This window comes from Taurulus bubalis (genome assembly GCF_910589615.1).
Source record: "Taurulus bubalis genome assembly, chromosome: 1".
Classification (NCBI taxonomy): domain Eukaryota; kingdom Metazoa; phylum Chordata; class Actinopteri; order Perciformes; family Cottidae; genus Taurulus; species Taurulus bubalis.
Genome location: NC_136589.1, coordinates 14,407,587 through 14,423,281, shown reverse-complemented (window position 1 = coordinate 14,423,281; position 15,695 = coordinate 14,407,587). Strand labels below are relative to the sequence as shown.

Sequence of the window (15,695 nt, the reverse complement as noted above, 5' to 3'; positions counted from 1 at the left end):
ATGCTGAAGCTGTTCGGGGCGCTGGTTCTCCTCGGACTGGCCCTGGCGTGCATCACCTCCTGGGTGCTGGACAGCTATGACACGGCGTGGCACCCGAAACGGAGCGTCCGGCACCCAACTGTCGGTGATGGAGGCGAATCCAGAGGGAGGTCTCTTCCATTCCCCGGCGGCGAGTTGGGCAATATATTCTGGTTTATACAGGTGGGCAAGATTTTTTTTTTGATGGTGATGATGATGCGGTCTGAATTTTTATTTATGTTGTCTTACATTTTACATAAATGTAGAAATACCTATCTTTTACCTTTTTGGTTGTGCAAAGCCAGCTGTGGTAATTCACCCGCTGAACTCCCTGTGAATGATTGACAGAGAGGGGTCAGTGACACCAGAAGTGTCATTGTCAGGTTAAAAAAAAAAAAAAAAGGTGCTTCAGCAACACTGTAAGACTTTGTACCATTCGGTTTTACAACTCTAATTACTAATGCGTTTAAAAGGGCTATGTAAAATCCAGATTTAATATATTTATTTATCTCTGATTCTGTTTATTTGTCTGCTTCAAGGTCTCTGACATTCACATTAGCCGCTTTCATGACCCGAGACGCATTCCAGATTTTGAAAAGTTCTGCACTGACACAATCGAAGTGATCAAGCCAGATCTAGTGCTCGCAACAGGTACGGTACACCTGTCCCTCCCATCAGCCCCCCATCTTTAACCAAGGTCACTTGGAGAGTCCTGTAAGGAGGCTATGGGTGTGGCCATGTTTTCTTTTCTCAGATGAATCTTTTCCCACTCCACAGGGGATCTGACGGATGCTAAAACCGAGAGTAAGGTGGGTTCCCTCCAGCACGAGGTGGAGTGGCAGGCCTACCACAACATCCTGAAGAGGTCGCGCGTGATGGAGCGCACCAGGTGGATAGACATCCGTGGAAATCATGGTGATTAACTTTGTTATCGTAATGGCCTCTCCGATAGAAACGTCCCAGAGAACAATTCATATTTTCTGGAGAAGCCATTAACTGTGGCGCTCGTCCCCACCCTTCCTCTTCACAGCCGCGTCCACCTCGGTTATTGGATCGCGAGCTCTTCGATTAGATCAGATGTGAAAGGAGATATCTTTACTTTGTAACCGGCGGAAAAAAAAGAGAGCTAGTTATTGGGTCTGGAGTTTTTCTCTGCTCATTGATTGCAGTTAACTGTTTGTGGGTTTTATTGTAAACAACAGATTTTGTTCTATGTCTTCCTGTAACATGAGGAAAGATGATTCCTGGAATAAATGTGTATCGTTCCACTGGGAATTTCTTCATAAGACATTCAGTAACCTGTTTTATTGTTTATATTCTGCTCAATCTCACCTTTTTTATTTCTACTGACAGATGCCTTCAATATCATGTCTCTGGACAGCATCAACAATTACTACCGGTCAGTATGAATTGGTCAACATTCATGTTCATTGGTCAACGGACTGCCTGGTTTACACCCAGTCCCAGTCCACTCCTGCGTGTCTTCCAGCAAGCCCAGTGTGAAGTCGGAATGGGAGCACATAGTAACTTCAATGCCTCTGAAACATGAGTAGTTGCAGACCTATTTATTGACAATAATCCAAGCTGTCTGAGCTTCCTGAGGACTAAAATAGAAGCAGAATCCGCATGAACAGAGGCCGACTCGCTTTTCTTCTTGACACAAATTGTGTTTTATGCGGCATTGCTGCTTCTGTTAATGCCGATTGATCTTTTATCTCCTTAATATTCTTAATGTTGTGGTCGTCCTCTGCCAGACGAAATCTGATTTATTTCTTTGCATGGAAGTATCTCAGGGCTCTATTGGAGCTGCTGGCTCCATCCCAAAAACATTGTACCTTGTTGCTCAGGTTGCCTTTTTTAAAATTTTATCCAGGAAATACTCGGCTAATCAGAAAATAGGCTCCTTCCACTACGTTCACGAAAAACCTTTTGGCAACTACTCCTTCGTCTGTGCGGATGCCACTCTGACTCCAGGACCCAAGAGGCCGTACAACTTCTTTGGTATTCTCAACCAGGTACAACTGTCGAGTACCTTCTCGTGACAGAACATAAACATTCACTGAATTTGTGTCAAAATTCACAAAGCAGCTGATAAACTTTGAGGACTCACTCGTTCTTTTATTACTTGCAGGTGAGAGGAGAATTAAATGATTTAAGGTTATATTCCTCGATAAGGACATTTTAAATTATATTATTTTAAATTATTATTTCGACACAAATAGAAGGTTGTACTAACATGTATAACATCACAAAATGTACAGTATCATGTTTTAAAATGATAAACTGCTGTAAATGAGTCTTCAAATGAATAATTAAAGCACTCACACAAAGTAGAAAAGAAATGTAGTGGACAGGTCCTTACTATCATGTTTTTTTTTTTACTCAATATGTGACAGACTCAAATGGACTTGCTGGACACGTTCAGAGTTGAGAGTCAGAAAAGCAACCAGTCGATCTGGTTCGGCCATTACACCACGTCCACCGTCGTCTCCCCGTCTCCGGGAGTTCGGGACGTAATGAGGTAAGAAAATGCTGGATGTTGTAAGCTGTTTGTTTAATAAAGAGGGTGTGTGAATACAATCAATGGTGCTGCTCTTTCGACACGCAAACCAGATTTATATCACACAATCTTTGAAACAAGGAAACCAAAGGATAGACGTGTTTGACTGGCAGCTGGTTTTAATTTACATCCTGTTAAAGCCAAGTGATGGGACATTTTAGATTCCTTTTATTTTGCATTTTCAGGAACACTGAATGTATTTTTGAGCAGTTGTTGGGATATTACAGCGGTGTCATCACACTGACATTTGGACCTCCTGTGTTTAGATCTGCAGTTGCATATCTGTGTGGCCACCTGCACACGCTGGGCGGCCTGATGCCCGTCCTCCACAGCCGACATCCGCAAGGCACCCTGGAGCTGGAGCTGGGCGACTGGATGGACAACCGCAGGTACGGAAACAACAGGATCGCTAAATCACACACACACACACACACACACACACACACACACACACACACACACACACACACACACACACACACACACACACACACACACAGCTGTTCAGTAATATCACAGGGCATCTGCAGAACTTGAAAAGTCTTAAAAAGCATTGAATTCAGTTTTCCCTAAAAAGGACCTTAGAAGGTAAGGTGGTAGTATTTCATTTAATTTACAAAATATTTTCGTCGGCGAGTGTATACATTTCTTGGTATTACACTATTATAATAATAATAATAATAATAATTACAACAACAATTATTAGAATGAGACTTAAACAATGGGGTATTTATTTATAAATATAATACATACATGTTTGTAAACATATCATTGAAGGGCCTAAAATCCTACTGTTAGCTACAGTAGCTTGGAAGCTCATTTAGTGGCACATTTAGAAAGATTTGGATTTGCTTAAAATATTTTTTTTATTTGACCATTTATCCAAATCCAGGTGACCCATTAATTGTATCAGTAGGCATTATTGTTATAAACAGTTTGGAACTACTGTCCCTTGTTTACTATTGCATTTTCATACTGTGGAAAGGGTATTAAATTGCATTTTATGTGGTATTAAAGGCCTTAAACACCTGCAGAAACCCTGTGTCACATCCGTCTCCAGGTACAGGGTTCTAGCCTTAGACCACGACCTGCTGAGCTTCGCTGACCTGAGGTTTGAGCAGTGGCCCGCGGTGCTCATCACCAACCCCAAGGACGCACAGTACCTGCACCCTGGAGTGGAGCCGCTGGGTCGCATTCAGAGATCCACACACATAAGGTGTGTGCTCAGCGTGTGTTGACTGCTTGTTGAACCATGAACGTATCTACTGCACGTGATACCACAACACTTATTTATACAGAGCACCTGCCCCTGATATGTATTATACCCAGCTTGCAATGTTTATTATTACATCACTGTTGAATAAACAACAGTTACTTTGGCCTAGGAGGTTATGTTTCTGGGTTTAGTTGTATGTTTGATTGCTACTAGTACACACTAGTGTGTGTGTGTGTGTGTGTGTGTGTGTGTGTGTGTGTGTGTGTGTCAGGAACAATTGAGTACATTATTAGTTATTTTTGGGGGCTATTCATCACAAGCTAGTACACTTATTTGAATTAAAATATCTTAGAGTCTTGATTAAATGTGTTCCACGTCTGGATGCAGATCTTTTTAAGCCTCCATGGCAGATGTTCAGCACAATAACACTGCCTTCATCTCATTTTCAATATGAAAACATTCATTTCCGCGGCTCTCAACAGGATCTTGGCCTTCTCCGAGGCTCCGATCACAGTGGTGCATGTGAGCGTAGACGGGGAACCTCTGGGGAACGGCCGCTCTGCCGGAGGTCCTCTCTATGTTCTGCTGTGGGATCCGTCTCTCTACCTCACTGGGCTGCACACCATCAGAGTTAAAGTGGAGGTCAGTACAGCATTCATTCATCTTCCCATCAAAGTGTTCTGAGACTCTTAACGACATTTGGTGTGTTTGTTTACTCAAGGTTAATTACGACTCGGTTGACAGATCTGCTGTCTGCGCACTCACTGATGCTTTTAATGTGCTCTTACTTACACTTATGGTATTACAAATTCTTACCGCCTCCTGTGCTTGTGTGCGAATCAGGATTCGGCAGGCCGGTCGTCGGTGCGAGAGCAGCACTTTACTCTGGAGGACGACCTGGCTCCGAGCTTCGGTTTCGCGCAGTCCTTCATCCTCCTCACGGACCACTACGTCCTGGCCCGAGCGGCCTTCATTGTTGTGATGCTGTTGAATGTCGGGGTGCTGCTGGCCTTCAGGTTCCTGCGTGTTCCTTCTGGAAGAGGTGAGCGCTCACTGAAGTGTAATATCTGATGGCCACAATCAGACTCCGACATGCATTTCACATTCTTTGCCAATTTTCCAGTTGTATGTCTTGGTACACATGACATTCAGGTACAGTGTACAACACACAGAAAGAACAATAAACATCAAATGGTGCTCACTCCAAGAAAAAAAGAGAAAACAAAAGAGGGGAAATAAGGATAATAAGAATGAATAGATTGCATACATAAAGAATTAAGTACAAATAATAATTGAAATATAATAAATATTTTAAATAGGATGAAGAATTAATAATTGTCCACTCCCGAGTGTAGTATTGTATGTGCTATATATGCTTTCGAGAGAGGATTCTGTATTGTGTGTGTATAGAGAAAGTTAACGAGTGTGTGTGTGTGTACAGAGAGAGTTAACGAGCGGACGATTTTAACATCCGATTTTGACAAACATGCATGTTTAATAAATATAGGCGTACGTAATTGTTTAAATGACAAAGATTGTTCTTCATATATGCATGCATTTTCGTTTTGTTTATTGTCTACAGGCTTGACCTCTCAAGTATGTATGTCACTCCATCTGATCAGCACAATGGACTCCTTCTACTACTCTCTGCTGCTGTTTAACCTGTGCACAGCCTTTGGTGGGTCAATGGTTTTTCCCCCTCTCTTTGTCTGGTGCTTCAGGCAGAACATGCCTCTATTTTTAGAATAATGTTCTAGCTAATCTACACAATATCTCTGAATTTATGACTCAAATCTACAATGTGACATAGTTAAAATATTGGTTTGTTTTACAAGATTTGTAATCTTGCATCTGTTCCTGTATAATTAACTCTTGTGCTGTTTCCGCCTCGCTTCCCTCCAGGTCCGTGGTTCATAGGAGAGCTGATAGATGGCCATAGTGGTGCCTGCTTCGCCTTCGGGGTGTTCGTCGATGGACACTTCCTGGAGGGCAGCCTCACTTATGTTGTTGGAGTCGTTCAAGTAAGAAAATACACTTTATTCAGCACATCTACGTCTCAGTTGTGTGTGTACATGAGGAAGATCTTGTGCAGATACAATTTGTGTATATAGATGTTTATTTATTTTGTAATAATAATAATAGATTTAATTTTTAAACACACTTTTCTTTCAAAAGAAACTCAGTGCCACAGAGCCAATATATAGTAAAACAAATAAAAACATAGTTAAAACAAAGTTAAATTAACCCCTAATAATAATAATAAAAATAAAAAAAAAGATCATAGCTGACAATGAATTAACACAAGGTAAAAAATGCCTTCCTGAATAAAAAGGTTCTTAGGCCAGTCTTAAAAGAGTTCAGTGTCTGAGTTGCCCATCGGTGGTCAGGGAGACTGTTCCACAGGCGCGGCACTGCCGAGCAAAAGACCCGGTCGCCCATGGTGCGGAGCTCGGTGTTGGGGACCCAGAGGAGCGAGCGGTTTGTAGATCTGAGGGTGCGGGTGGAGGTTAGGGGAGTAATGAGTTATTGTAGGTAGGGAGGTGCATGTCCATTTATGCATTTATGGGTGAGTAGTAGGACTTTGTAGTCAATCCGGAATGAGACAGGGAGCCAGTGTAGTGAGAGTAGAATGGGTGTTATGTATACATATTTTCGGACTCTCTTCATATATTCTTCTCTTGTGAAAGGAGTTACTCATGGTCATAAAGCAACAGCAAATTGTTACTATTGTTTAGCGGCTAAAAAGCTGGATATTTCCCTCAAGAAATGGTAGAGACCAAAATCTGAGAGAAATCAAATTGAATATTTATGATAATGTTTTATGTCGTGTATACTTCGATAGGGAGAGGGTCCTCTTCATGCGGCCTTGAACAGACAAACCAAACACTGGCTCTAGAGAGGGCCTTTCACGTTTTTACCTGAAGGCCACTGTAGTTCTCCGACGCACTTAAAAATGAGGGGTTAGCAGAAGGGTGTTCAGTTGGTTGCAATTTCAAACCTCACCTCTAGATGTCACTAAATTATACACACTCCTTAAATCAGTGGTTCCCGACATTTCTGGACCCTTCAGGGGCTCCTAAAATATAATAAGGGGGTCACAAGAGATGTAAAAAGGGAAAGGACGCATTTTTCATCAAATCTGTATAATATATTTATTTTATTTAAAATTATTGTAAACTAGAAAATATTTTGAACTCGTCAGCATTTTTAAAAAATCCTGTTTGTTTGAGCATGTTCACTTCAACCTGAGGAGGGCACACAGGTAAATAGTTGTATTCATTTTAAGGGGTCACAAGCCAAACAGTCATATACTTTCATTCATAAACTTGACATTAACATGGTCATAACTACACGCTCATATTCCGTTGTTGTAGTATTTTCTCATTAAACAACCTGCAGTGTTAATCAAGCACTACTCTCATCTAACTGGAGTCGTTTCCCTCCTGCCAGCTTCTCTTCTTCAACATGCCCCTCACCTGTTATCTCTGCTGGAGCCTGCACCACCGTTGCCGCGGCAACACCTTCCGATCCCATTTCCTGCGGCCGGGCTGCCGCTGGCGGACTCTGGCGGTCCACCTCCTCATGCTGCTGCTGCTCACTTGGCAGGCGCACTCCTGCTACTTCCTCCTGGAGACCTACGGCCTGATAGCCTTTTTCCTGTCTCCGGTCCGTACATGGGCACTGGGGCTCGGCCTGCTATTGGTCTACCGCGCCTGGACAGGCCCCGCCCCCCCTCCCGTTCGCGACAACAGCAAGAGTGTCTCTTCCTCTTGACAGTAATTTCACTGACTCACAGATATATTTTGCTGTCTCTATCCACCTTCCCAAAAAACCTAAATTTTCCCACGACAGCAGCCCCCTTCCTCCTCCTTTCTTTCTCTCCTCCTTCAAATAGCCACAGTACACCACTCACTATCCTGTTTATAGATAGCATTGTTTGCTTCAATATGCATGTTATTGTACAACACCGTCGAGCACATTTCTGGCCATATTCATAGCAATATGTACAGTGTAAAAAACAACAACACCGTGGATACATTGGGGGTAAAATAGCCTCCTTGAGCTACGTGAAGTAGTCAATGTATGCCACAGTCAATGTGGTTTAAGCTCATTTACTTGAGCTTCCGCACTTTTTTGGAAGTGTTGCCTTGGCCAGATGCCACTTCACCACTGCCAAAGGATGAATAAGAAAGAAACCACCTTTTTATTCTTCTCTCTGAAAATCATTTTCATTCACTAATGAAGGCCGGACATGCCAAACCCAACCTTGTGTTTAACTTACAACACACAAACTGCGTTGCGTGGATGAGAAAAACTCATTTTGTACACCGTAAGCTTCCCTAGCTCCCCGTGGCATGACAGAGCGTGGTAGTTACAGTCACTTTAGGGAAGATGACACCGATAATGCAACCTAGACGATTATATTTTTAAGTTTGAAGGAAAATCATGACTTTAAAATGAAGGGAAATTCAAATTAAACTAGTCGATCTGTGTACAAGTAGTCAATGACTGAAAGTGTTTATAAATAAAATGAATCCCATTGCACACAACTGCCACATACAAAAATAAGTATATTTGCATTGAATAGTTATATGAAAAAAATGTTAAAGCCGGTTTTCACCAAAACACAACAAGCTGGCCCGACTCTTCGTGCTCCGTCAAACGTGACGACAGGAAGCAGTTGTTTGTTTCTCAGGAACATGAGCACTTAAACAAGAAGCTCGTCCCAGTAGTATTTCAGGACAATGTTTTTATACTCCATCGTAGCTTAGTGAACTAAAAATCCATGTTAAACAATCCAGATGTGTGGTGGCTGAAAAAAAAACTAAAAATGAACGTGTTATGTGGTGAAATGAGATGAACCAGTACTATGCTGTTTTACTTTATTCTTTCTGATTGTATTGAGTGGTTGCTTTCCTCCCCTTTCATGTTATATATCTGCACTGGTAAAGGGCATCTCTTAAGTTGGAAGTCAATTTGACAGCTTGGTCTGTGAAAACAATGTGTGTCTGTATTTGTTTTTGCCCAATATCCTTTTTTTTGTGAAGGTGTGAGAGAAGTAGACTTTGTCTGTTGCACTTTAAATTCAATCCTTTCTATTCAGATTCCACAAAAACAAACTGATCTATAAAGAAAAGACAAATAGAGCAAAGATCACATTTATCAAATCTTTTAATAGAAGCAATGTTCCAACAGTTGTTATCCTGGTTGTTTTTTTAACCCATGAGTGCAGAATAATTGGTCAGTGCTATGATAAAACACACAGTTTATTATTAGAGCTGCTAGACAATGAGAAAATATAATTATGGTTTAACAACTTCCTCCCACTCCGAGTAGATACCAAAAGTATAATTCCAGCATCAAGACATATAAAAAAAAGTATGGATTTCTGCTGCTGCAGGATTATTCTCTACGGATTCTCAGTACCTCTCACAAACTATGTAATCTGTCCACAAGGAGGCGGTATCGAGTTGCATTTCACTTCCACCCTCCAAACTATGCATGGAACAGTTTTTGTTTTCTTTTGCAGAAAAGAACTAATATACCATATCTGGATGAGATTATTTTGATAGTTTATAAATTTTCACTAGTTACGTTTAACTGTGAATCTGGTTGTGATTGTTCTGTACTGTACACTGATTTGACTGTTCACGAGAAAAACAGACATCACCACCACTATGTCTGAGAGGAGAAGTGATGTACTAGTATTCACTTATTGACTTATTCTGCATCCCCTCCTATGTTGAAAGATTTAAGTATACAAATGATGAAAAGTTAAGTTGATGATTTTACACCTGCCATGTGTTTTTCTGGTGACAACTGAAAATAGTCAACCACTTTTTATTATTATTTTATTAATGGTTTATAGTGCCGTGGAATAAAATGTTCATTACAGTAAATCATATACGTTGCGTTTGTCTTCACGTCATTGTCACACGATGTTACAAAAGGGAGTGAACAAGAATATGTAGCCCAAGGCTGACAAAAGACGGTTAAAAACAACTATAAGTTAAATAATTACAACGGAGAGTGAAAAGAAAAGATAGGCTTTATATTTCAGCTGCACTATTTTTTTTTGTTTGATCTTGGTACACATTTATTTAGTTTCCTATTAGTTTATAGCTTAACTGAAACATTAAGTAGTCTTTCTTTCCAGTTAAAGCTCTTCGTAAACAGTTTGTTTATCATCTATACTGATGAAGCTTTGCTCTTGTTGTCTTTGTAGCTTTTGCTTGAAAGCTCTTGCAAACAAAATGACTTAATGCTAATTTAAAATCTTTAGTTTCCCAGTATGAAAAAGGAGACTTAAGGTCTACGTCTACACAATGACAGACGACACAAAGTGGTTTTCTGCCTAAAATTAAGCCACCAGTGATGTTAATAGTGTGCTTTCTGCTGCTCTGTATAAACTCCTTAATCGCTTTAGCCAGCAAGCTAGTGCACACAGTTAGCTAGCTAAGCTACTTCAAGATATTTTATTTAGTTTAAAAAATAAATCACATCTACACAATAAAAGTCCAACGTCTTACTTCCATTGTGGTGAAGATAATAGGAATGCAACGTTACTTTAGGATGACAGCGATGTTTTAAAGGTAGAAGTGTCTTCAAAGCGCTACTGTTATTATTATTAGCTTGTCAGCCCTTTGCTACGTGTTAAGACAGTGATGCTAATGTAATCTGCAGAGTCTGCATGAATGATATTACATTAGCTGTGCTTTTATGAAGAGTTAGCTTGTTTTCAGTTCAAAGCTAACTAGCCAGTTTTCTTCATTGTTCCACTGAAGTCTGTATATATTTTTTCCAACTGAAAATAAGCTCTATATTTCTTTTACACTCCATTTGAATTATTACACGTACGTATTTTGTCTGTCTTTTTGGGACTCCATACAATAGATAAAACCTCTGCTGATTTCTTATTGTGGCATTATTATTAGTGTTTTCTCCACTGGAAAGATTTAAAAACCATGACATACTGTTGCAATTTAGAAAGGGGGTTAATATCATGAGGTAGTGTTACAATATTGTACTCTACATTATTAAACTGCTCCACCAATATCCAAAGGTCTACATCAATAATTATTACAATTCCAGACTCATCTAACCTCAAAGCGCTCTCTACATTTATTTTTCACAAGGACACAATTTCAAAGAACATTGAGTGACTTTTTTCATTCATGGCTCATAATTGTAATCGACTGGTACCAGCTAATTAATGCAATATCTTATTGAGTTTATTCAGTTAGTGGTAATGGCAGTGATAGAAACTGGAGGTTAATTTCCCCAGGCGCCTGCCAGGTGAGAGCAGCGGATTTTCTTTTACTCTGATATCTTTATAATTTGCTTGCCAATGTTTCCCCCTGTCATCATTGAGCAAAATGCATCTGCAAGAAGAAGAAAAATAATGATTCAACTCCTGCCTAGTTAACAAAAACAAAAAGGCATACATTAAAGAAACATGGAATAATTCAATCTTACATACCTCCCATTTTTTCAATGCCATTAACAACAGTTTCCAGCACCTGCAGAGTGAAAGCATAATTACAACTAAATGATGCGAGGGGACGGAGAGCGAAGAGGTATCCATTTAGCCAACGAACAACACCACCCACATACTCAACGCATCATCATCCATTTTCTCCTTACATTGATTTGGCCTGATTGAATTCGCTGGCCGAGTTCACAGAGGGAAGCTTCGGCTTTGTTCATGTAGTTAAGCACCGTGAATCGCTCCCGTGTGATGTTCTTCCTTCGCAGTGTTTCCTTTATCTCGTCATTAAGGGGCGGAGGATACGGCACATCCTTGTTGTACTGTGAGATCTGCCCACACAAAACCACATGGCTGTCGCTGTTCATCTGGAGGTGAGAAGAGGATCGGCGGTCAAATGTGTGACGATTGAGTTCACAGGACACAAAACACTCACTGTTGGAAATCGAGAGGAAGCGCTTCAGAATCCACGGCCACCACTTCTGATTCTGCACAACGTACAAGTACAACATCCGCTACATTATGTTCTGCACACACATGGCACACACACACGCAACTCAAGCAGTACCTGTGTGATTACGGTATCACTGATGGCCCCTCCCACATTGTCAAAGTAAACATTTATCCCATCAGGGCAGCACTCCTTGAGCCTTGCAGGGACGTCCTCTTGCCGGTAGTTGATGGCTGCAGAAAAGCCCAGGTCATCCACTAAAGCTTTGCACTTCTTGTCCGAACCGCAGATCCCAACCACTCTCACGCAGCCATCCAGCCTGCCAATCTGGAAAAATGAAAGCAGGGTGAAGCGATACGATCAGGATTCACATCCTGTTCTTTGTGGCCTAATCTCTGTTTATGGTGAGCCAGATTAGATCTAACACCTTGAGTGTTGTTTTTGAAGAAAGAAAAAGCGGTTAAAGTTATCACCAACCATCTTGTCTTTATCTTTCTTACATTTAAACCCATTAAAGATACAACATATGTATATGTATATACTGTATGTTTCTGTGCATTTTGCCAGTATCTCAGATAGCTATACTACATTAAAGGCTGAATGGTGCTGTAGTTAGTTACCTGTCCGGCTATTGAGCCACAGGCCCCAGCCGCGCCACTCACCACCATGGTCTGATTGGCCCCTTTGGTCACATTACCCTTCTCCCTTATGCCCAACAGAGCAGTGAGGCCCGTGAGACCAACTGCACCCAAAAAGTAGGACAAGTGCCCGTCAACCATCTGTGGATCAACCTGCAACAAACAGAAGTTATCGTCCCGTTCTGTATTTATTCTTAGCAGGCGTGCTTGTCACATGCAGGTAACTTTTAGCGCATTGCATTTCAAAACACATTCTCCAAATTCGGCAAGAGGAAATATGCTCTACATCCCAATGTTGTTGACACAAAGCAATATGCCACACCTTCTGTAAGGCACTTCCTTTCATGACAGCGTTGGTCTGCCAAGGCCAGTTGAAGGAAGTGACTACGTCTCCCTCGCTGCAAGTGCTGCAGAGGCTGGACTCAACCACGCCGATGCCTCCACCATCCACACACTCAGACAGTTGCCATGGAGTCACGTAATCAACACCGGTGTCTTCATTCATTCTGCATCGCTGGGGAGCAAAAAGCATGAGACAAGTGAGAGCGATGGAAATGGTTTTATGCTCAACTCTTCCCATAACACAGGTGAACTAGTTGACCGGATGATATAACTGTGGTTGTCTAATTGCAGGGACAAGGAGTCTTGAGTATTTGTTTCTGTTTTGTAACATTTATTGAGCTTAGAATCTATGTATGCATGAGCAGATGCAATAACAAAAAATGGATGTCCATTCAGACTGTACTAATGCCACAGACTGGAGGATTAATACCATGTAAGGGTCGACTGATAGGCAAAGCGTCCGAACAAGGACCTCCCCATCTTTCAGGTCAGGTGCCAAAGTCGTCTGCTCGAGACGGAAGTTTTCCGGAACTGGCGCCCCGTCATTACCTTAATGCAAAAATAAGTAGTTTGATTAAACGTAAGCAACACGTGCGCGGTAATGTTGCAGCACGAAACACGAGAACAATGTCATATTTTGTTATTAAATTAATAACAATACTAAGTGTTCTACCTGGTCGTGAGTTGAGGACAACCTTCTGTACCTGCATCCTTGAAAAGTAACGTTAGCCTTGAAACCTAACTCGTATAACCGGACCTGGCAACACACATCAGGCTTTAAGTGCGTTTTAAGTCTCAGTGTTAAAAGGTGTGTGCACCTCATGAAAGTTACCAACTAATTAAAAAACACTGTTTACTTCACAGGACTTAGTTCGTTCTGAGCTAGCAGAAAGTCAACAGACCACTGTAATGGTCCCACTCAGCGCACAGCAAGATAGTTCCCTGTAACCAACTTCCTGCTTCGTTTAAATTCCGCAAGGCAGTTAGACCGATCTTCCTTAGCTGGAGTCAGTTAGCGTCTCATATTTGGTTCCGTATCTATTACACATTTAATTTGGATAGTGACGGCCTCGTGTGACATCCACTGCCGATATGTCTTCAATTTAATTTAATGTAATGCATATCAACAGGCACCCGTTACATGCAGTGCATGCTTAATACAATATCCGCCAAATTGATGTATTAGCCACCATTAACTATCTATCTGTAATTGTTTTTAAAGATCTAAAAATGAAAACGTGAGGTATTAAACGAAGATGCGCCATTGTTCCCCGATGTTCCGGTATAGCGGGGGTTCACCATCTCGCCGATCATTGCTCGTCTTTTCAGCACCCCGTTGAGCCGTTACAGCAGCTACAGCAAATCAGAAACGGAACGCGCCCTCAACCACCTATTTATTGTTAATCCAGCTCATCAGCACTGGAGTGCAGCCATTAACTCTATTCGACAGTGAATCTAACGACAGCTACGATCGATGCTGACAATGCAACCCAATCGTTTCTCATCCAAGATGGTAAAACGCAGACAGTTCCCACAGATGGGTTGCAGTATCGATCGCTAGCTAAAAAACAAAAGTGTTTCAAACTGGGAAGTGACGCTTTGTGGAGGAATCTCAAAAACAAAAAAAACAAAAAAGTTTGGCGGGGGTTTTTATTGTTGTAGCTGAACTGTAGCTGCAACACGACATCGTCAACGCGGGGGAATGCAGGCGTGTGCGCCATGGAGGGACCGAGCTTCATGTAAGTACATTACTGTCGGGCTAGTGGACTTGTGTGTCCACTTGACACCAACGGTCAGCTCTTACTTCATGATTAGGCTTAGTGACGTCACGCCGTTATCGGCCACATCGCGAGCTTCACCTGACATGATTCCCCCCCACGACGTGTCACGACTCCACGTGTGTCGGCGGATTACTGTTATATTTGTTGTGCAGAAAAACTTGTGTCGTCATTACAAGCTGCATATGTAATGATGTGCATAACTCGAATGTCAGGTCTAAAAAAAAAACTTTAATTGCCTCAAAATTGGCCTGTCTAAAAATAGTCACCTGTTCTGCATTCAATTCATGATTACAGGTTTGGACTATAACGTCGTAAAATAAAAGGGCCCCCGGGTGTGAAATTAAAATTGCTTGTTTTGTCTTTGAAAAAACTCAAACACATTCTCTTCACAATTAAATAAATCAGAGAGAATTGTAGTAAATCGTCACTTTTTAGGAGCTGCAAACATCAAATACAGAAAAATAAAGATCAATCAATATTCCAATTGGTCACTACTCATCTGTCAATCGTAATGATCAAATAATCCTTCCAGAACTACTCCGCTTCAAAGAAACATACTGGTGCAGCCTAGAAGACGCTGTTTTACACACACACACACACACACACACACACACACACACACACACACACACACACACACACACACACACACACACACACCAATTCCCAGTGCAGTGTCATGAGTGGCAGACATGTCAGTCTGACTCGACTTCTTGTCAACGACATTGGTGAATGTTTTCAGGCTTGCACGTTATTTTGAGAGAGCGAGAGCCTGCAGTGCTGCAGAGCCTGGCACATGCCTGGTCGTGTCCAATGCCATGATATGGCAACAGCTCCGACATCTTCCCTTCCACTATAATAGGTCTCGTTCTATGCATTGTCATGGTAGGAAAGGCACAAGTGTCACCAACCACAATAACAATGGGTTGGTTCTATTCAGTGAAATGGCTAAATTAAACTCAGTCATGATTTTTTTTTATTTACACCTGTGCCTTTAAATGTCTGCTGGGAAACAGACCAACTCAGTCGTCATTCATATTTATCATTTTTATTTGTTTGACATTAAGTCACCGAGTAGTACACAGATCGCCTTGCAACATTTGGGCCTGGTTAAGGAGTCACTCTCTAGTATTTCATCCTGAAACTTTCACAATCTCAAGATGAGGCCAGTTCCCGCTAAATTAGGCGGTTTGTAACTATAAT

The 15,695-nt window shown here is 41.4% G+C and overlaps 2 protein-coding genes across 2 annotated transcripts; one reads left to right on the top strand and one right to left on the bottom strand.

The window, feature by feature from the left end:
• tmem62 (transmembrane protein 62) lies at window positions 1-7,568 on the top strand (the record flags this gene model as incomplete). The annotated part of the gene is made up of 13 exons (XM_079223232.1): window positions 1-201; window positions 558-669; window positions 796-933; window positions 1,372-1,417; window positions 1,892-2,033; window positions 2,415-2,539; window positions 2,845-2,967; window positions 3,639-3,794; window positions 4,277-4,436; window positions 4,638-4,836; window positions 5,377-5,472; window positions 5,697-5,815; window positions 7,245-7,568. The coding sequence occupies 13 exons, from the start codon at window positions 1-3 to the stop codon at window positions 7,566-7,568; spliced, it is 1,941 nt and encodes a 646-aa protein (XP_079079358.1).
• A 3,530-nt stretch (window positions 7,569-11,098) lies between these two features.
• Window positions 11,099-13,421, bottom strand: ptgr2 (prostaglandin reductase 2; the record flags this gene model as incomplete). The annotated part of the gene is made up of 8 exons (XM_079216101.1): window positions 11,099-11,176; window positions 11,275-11,314; window positions 11,439-11,648; window positions 11,849-12,058; window positions 12,352-12,522; window positions 12,692-12,883; window positions 13,142-13,260; window positions 13,385-13,421. 8 exons carry the CDS (start codon window positions 13,419-13,421, stop codon window positions 11,112-11,114), a joined length of 1,044 nt encoding a protein of 347 aa, XP_079072227.1. The 3' UTR covers window positions 11,099-11,111.
• Window positions 13,422-15,695: the final 2,274 nt, after the last annotated feature.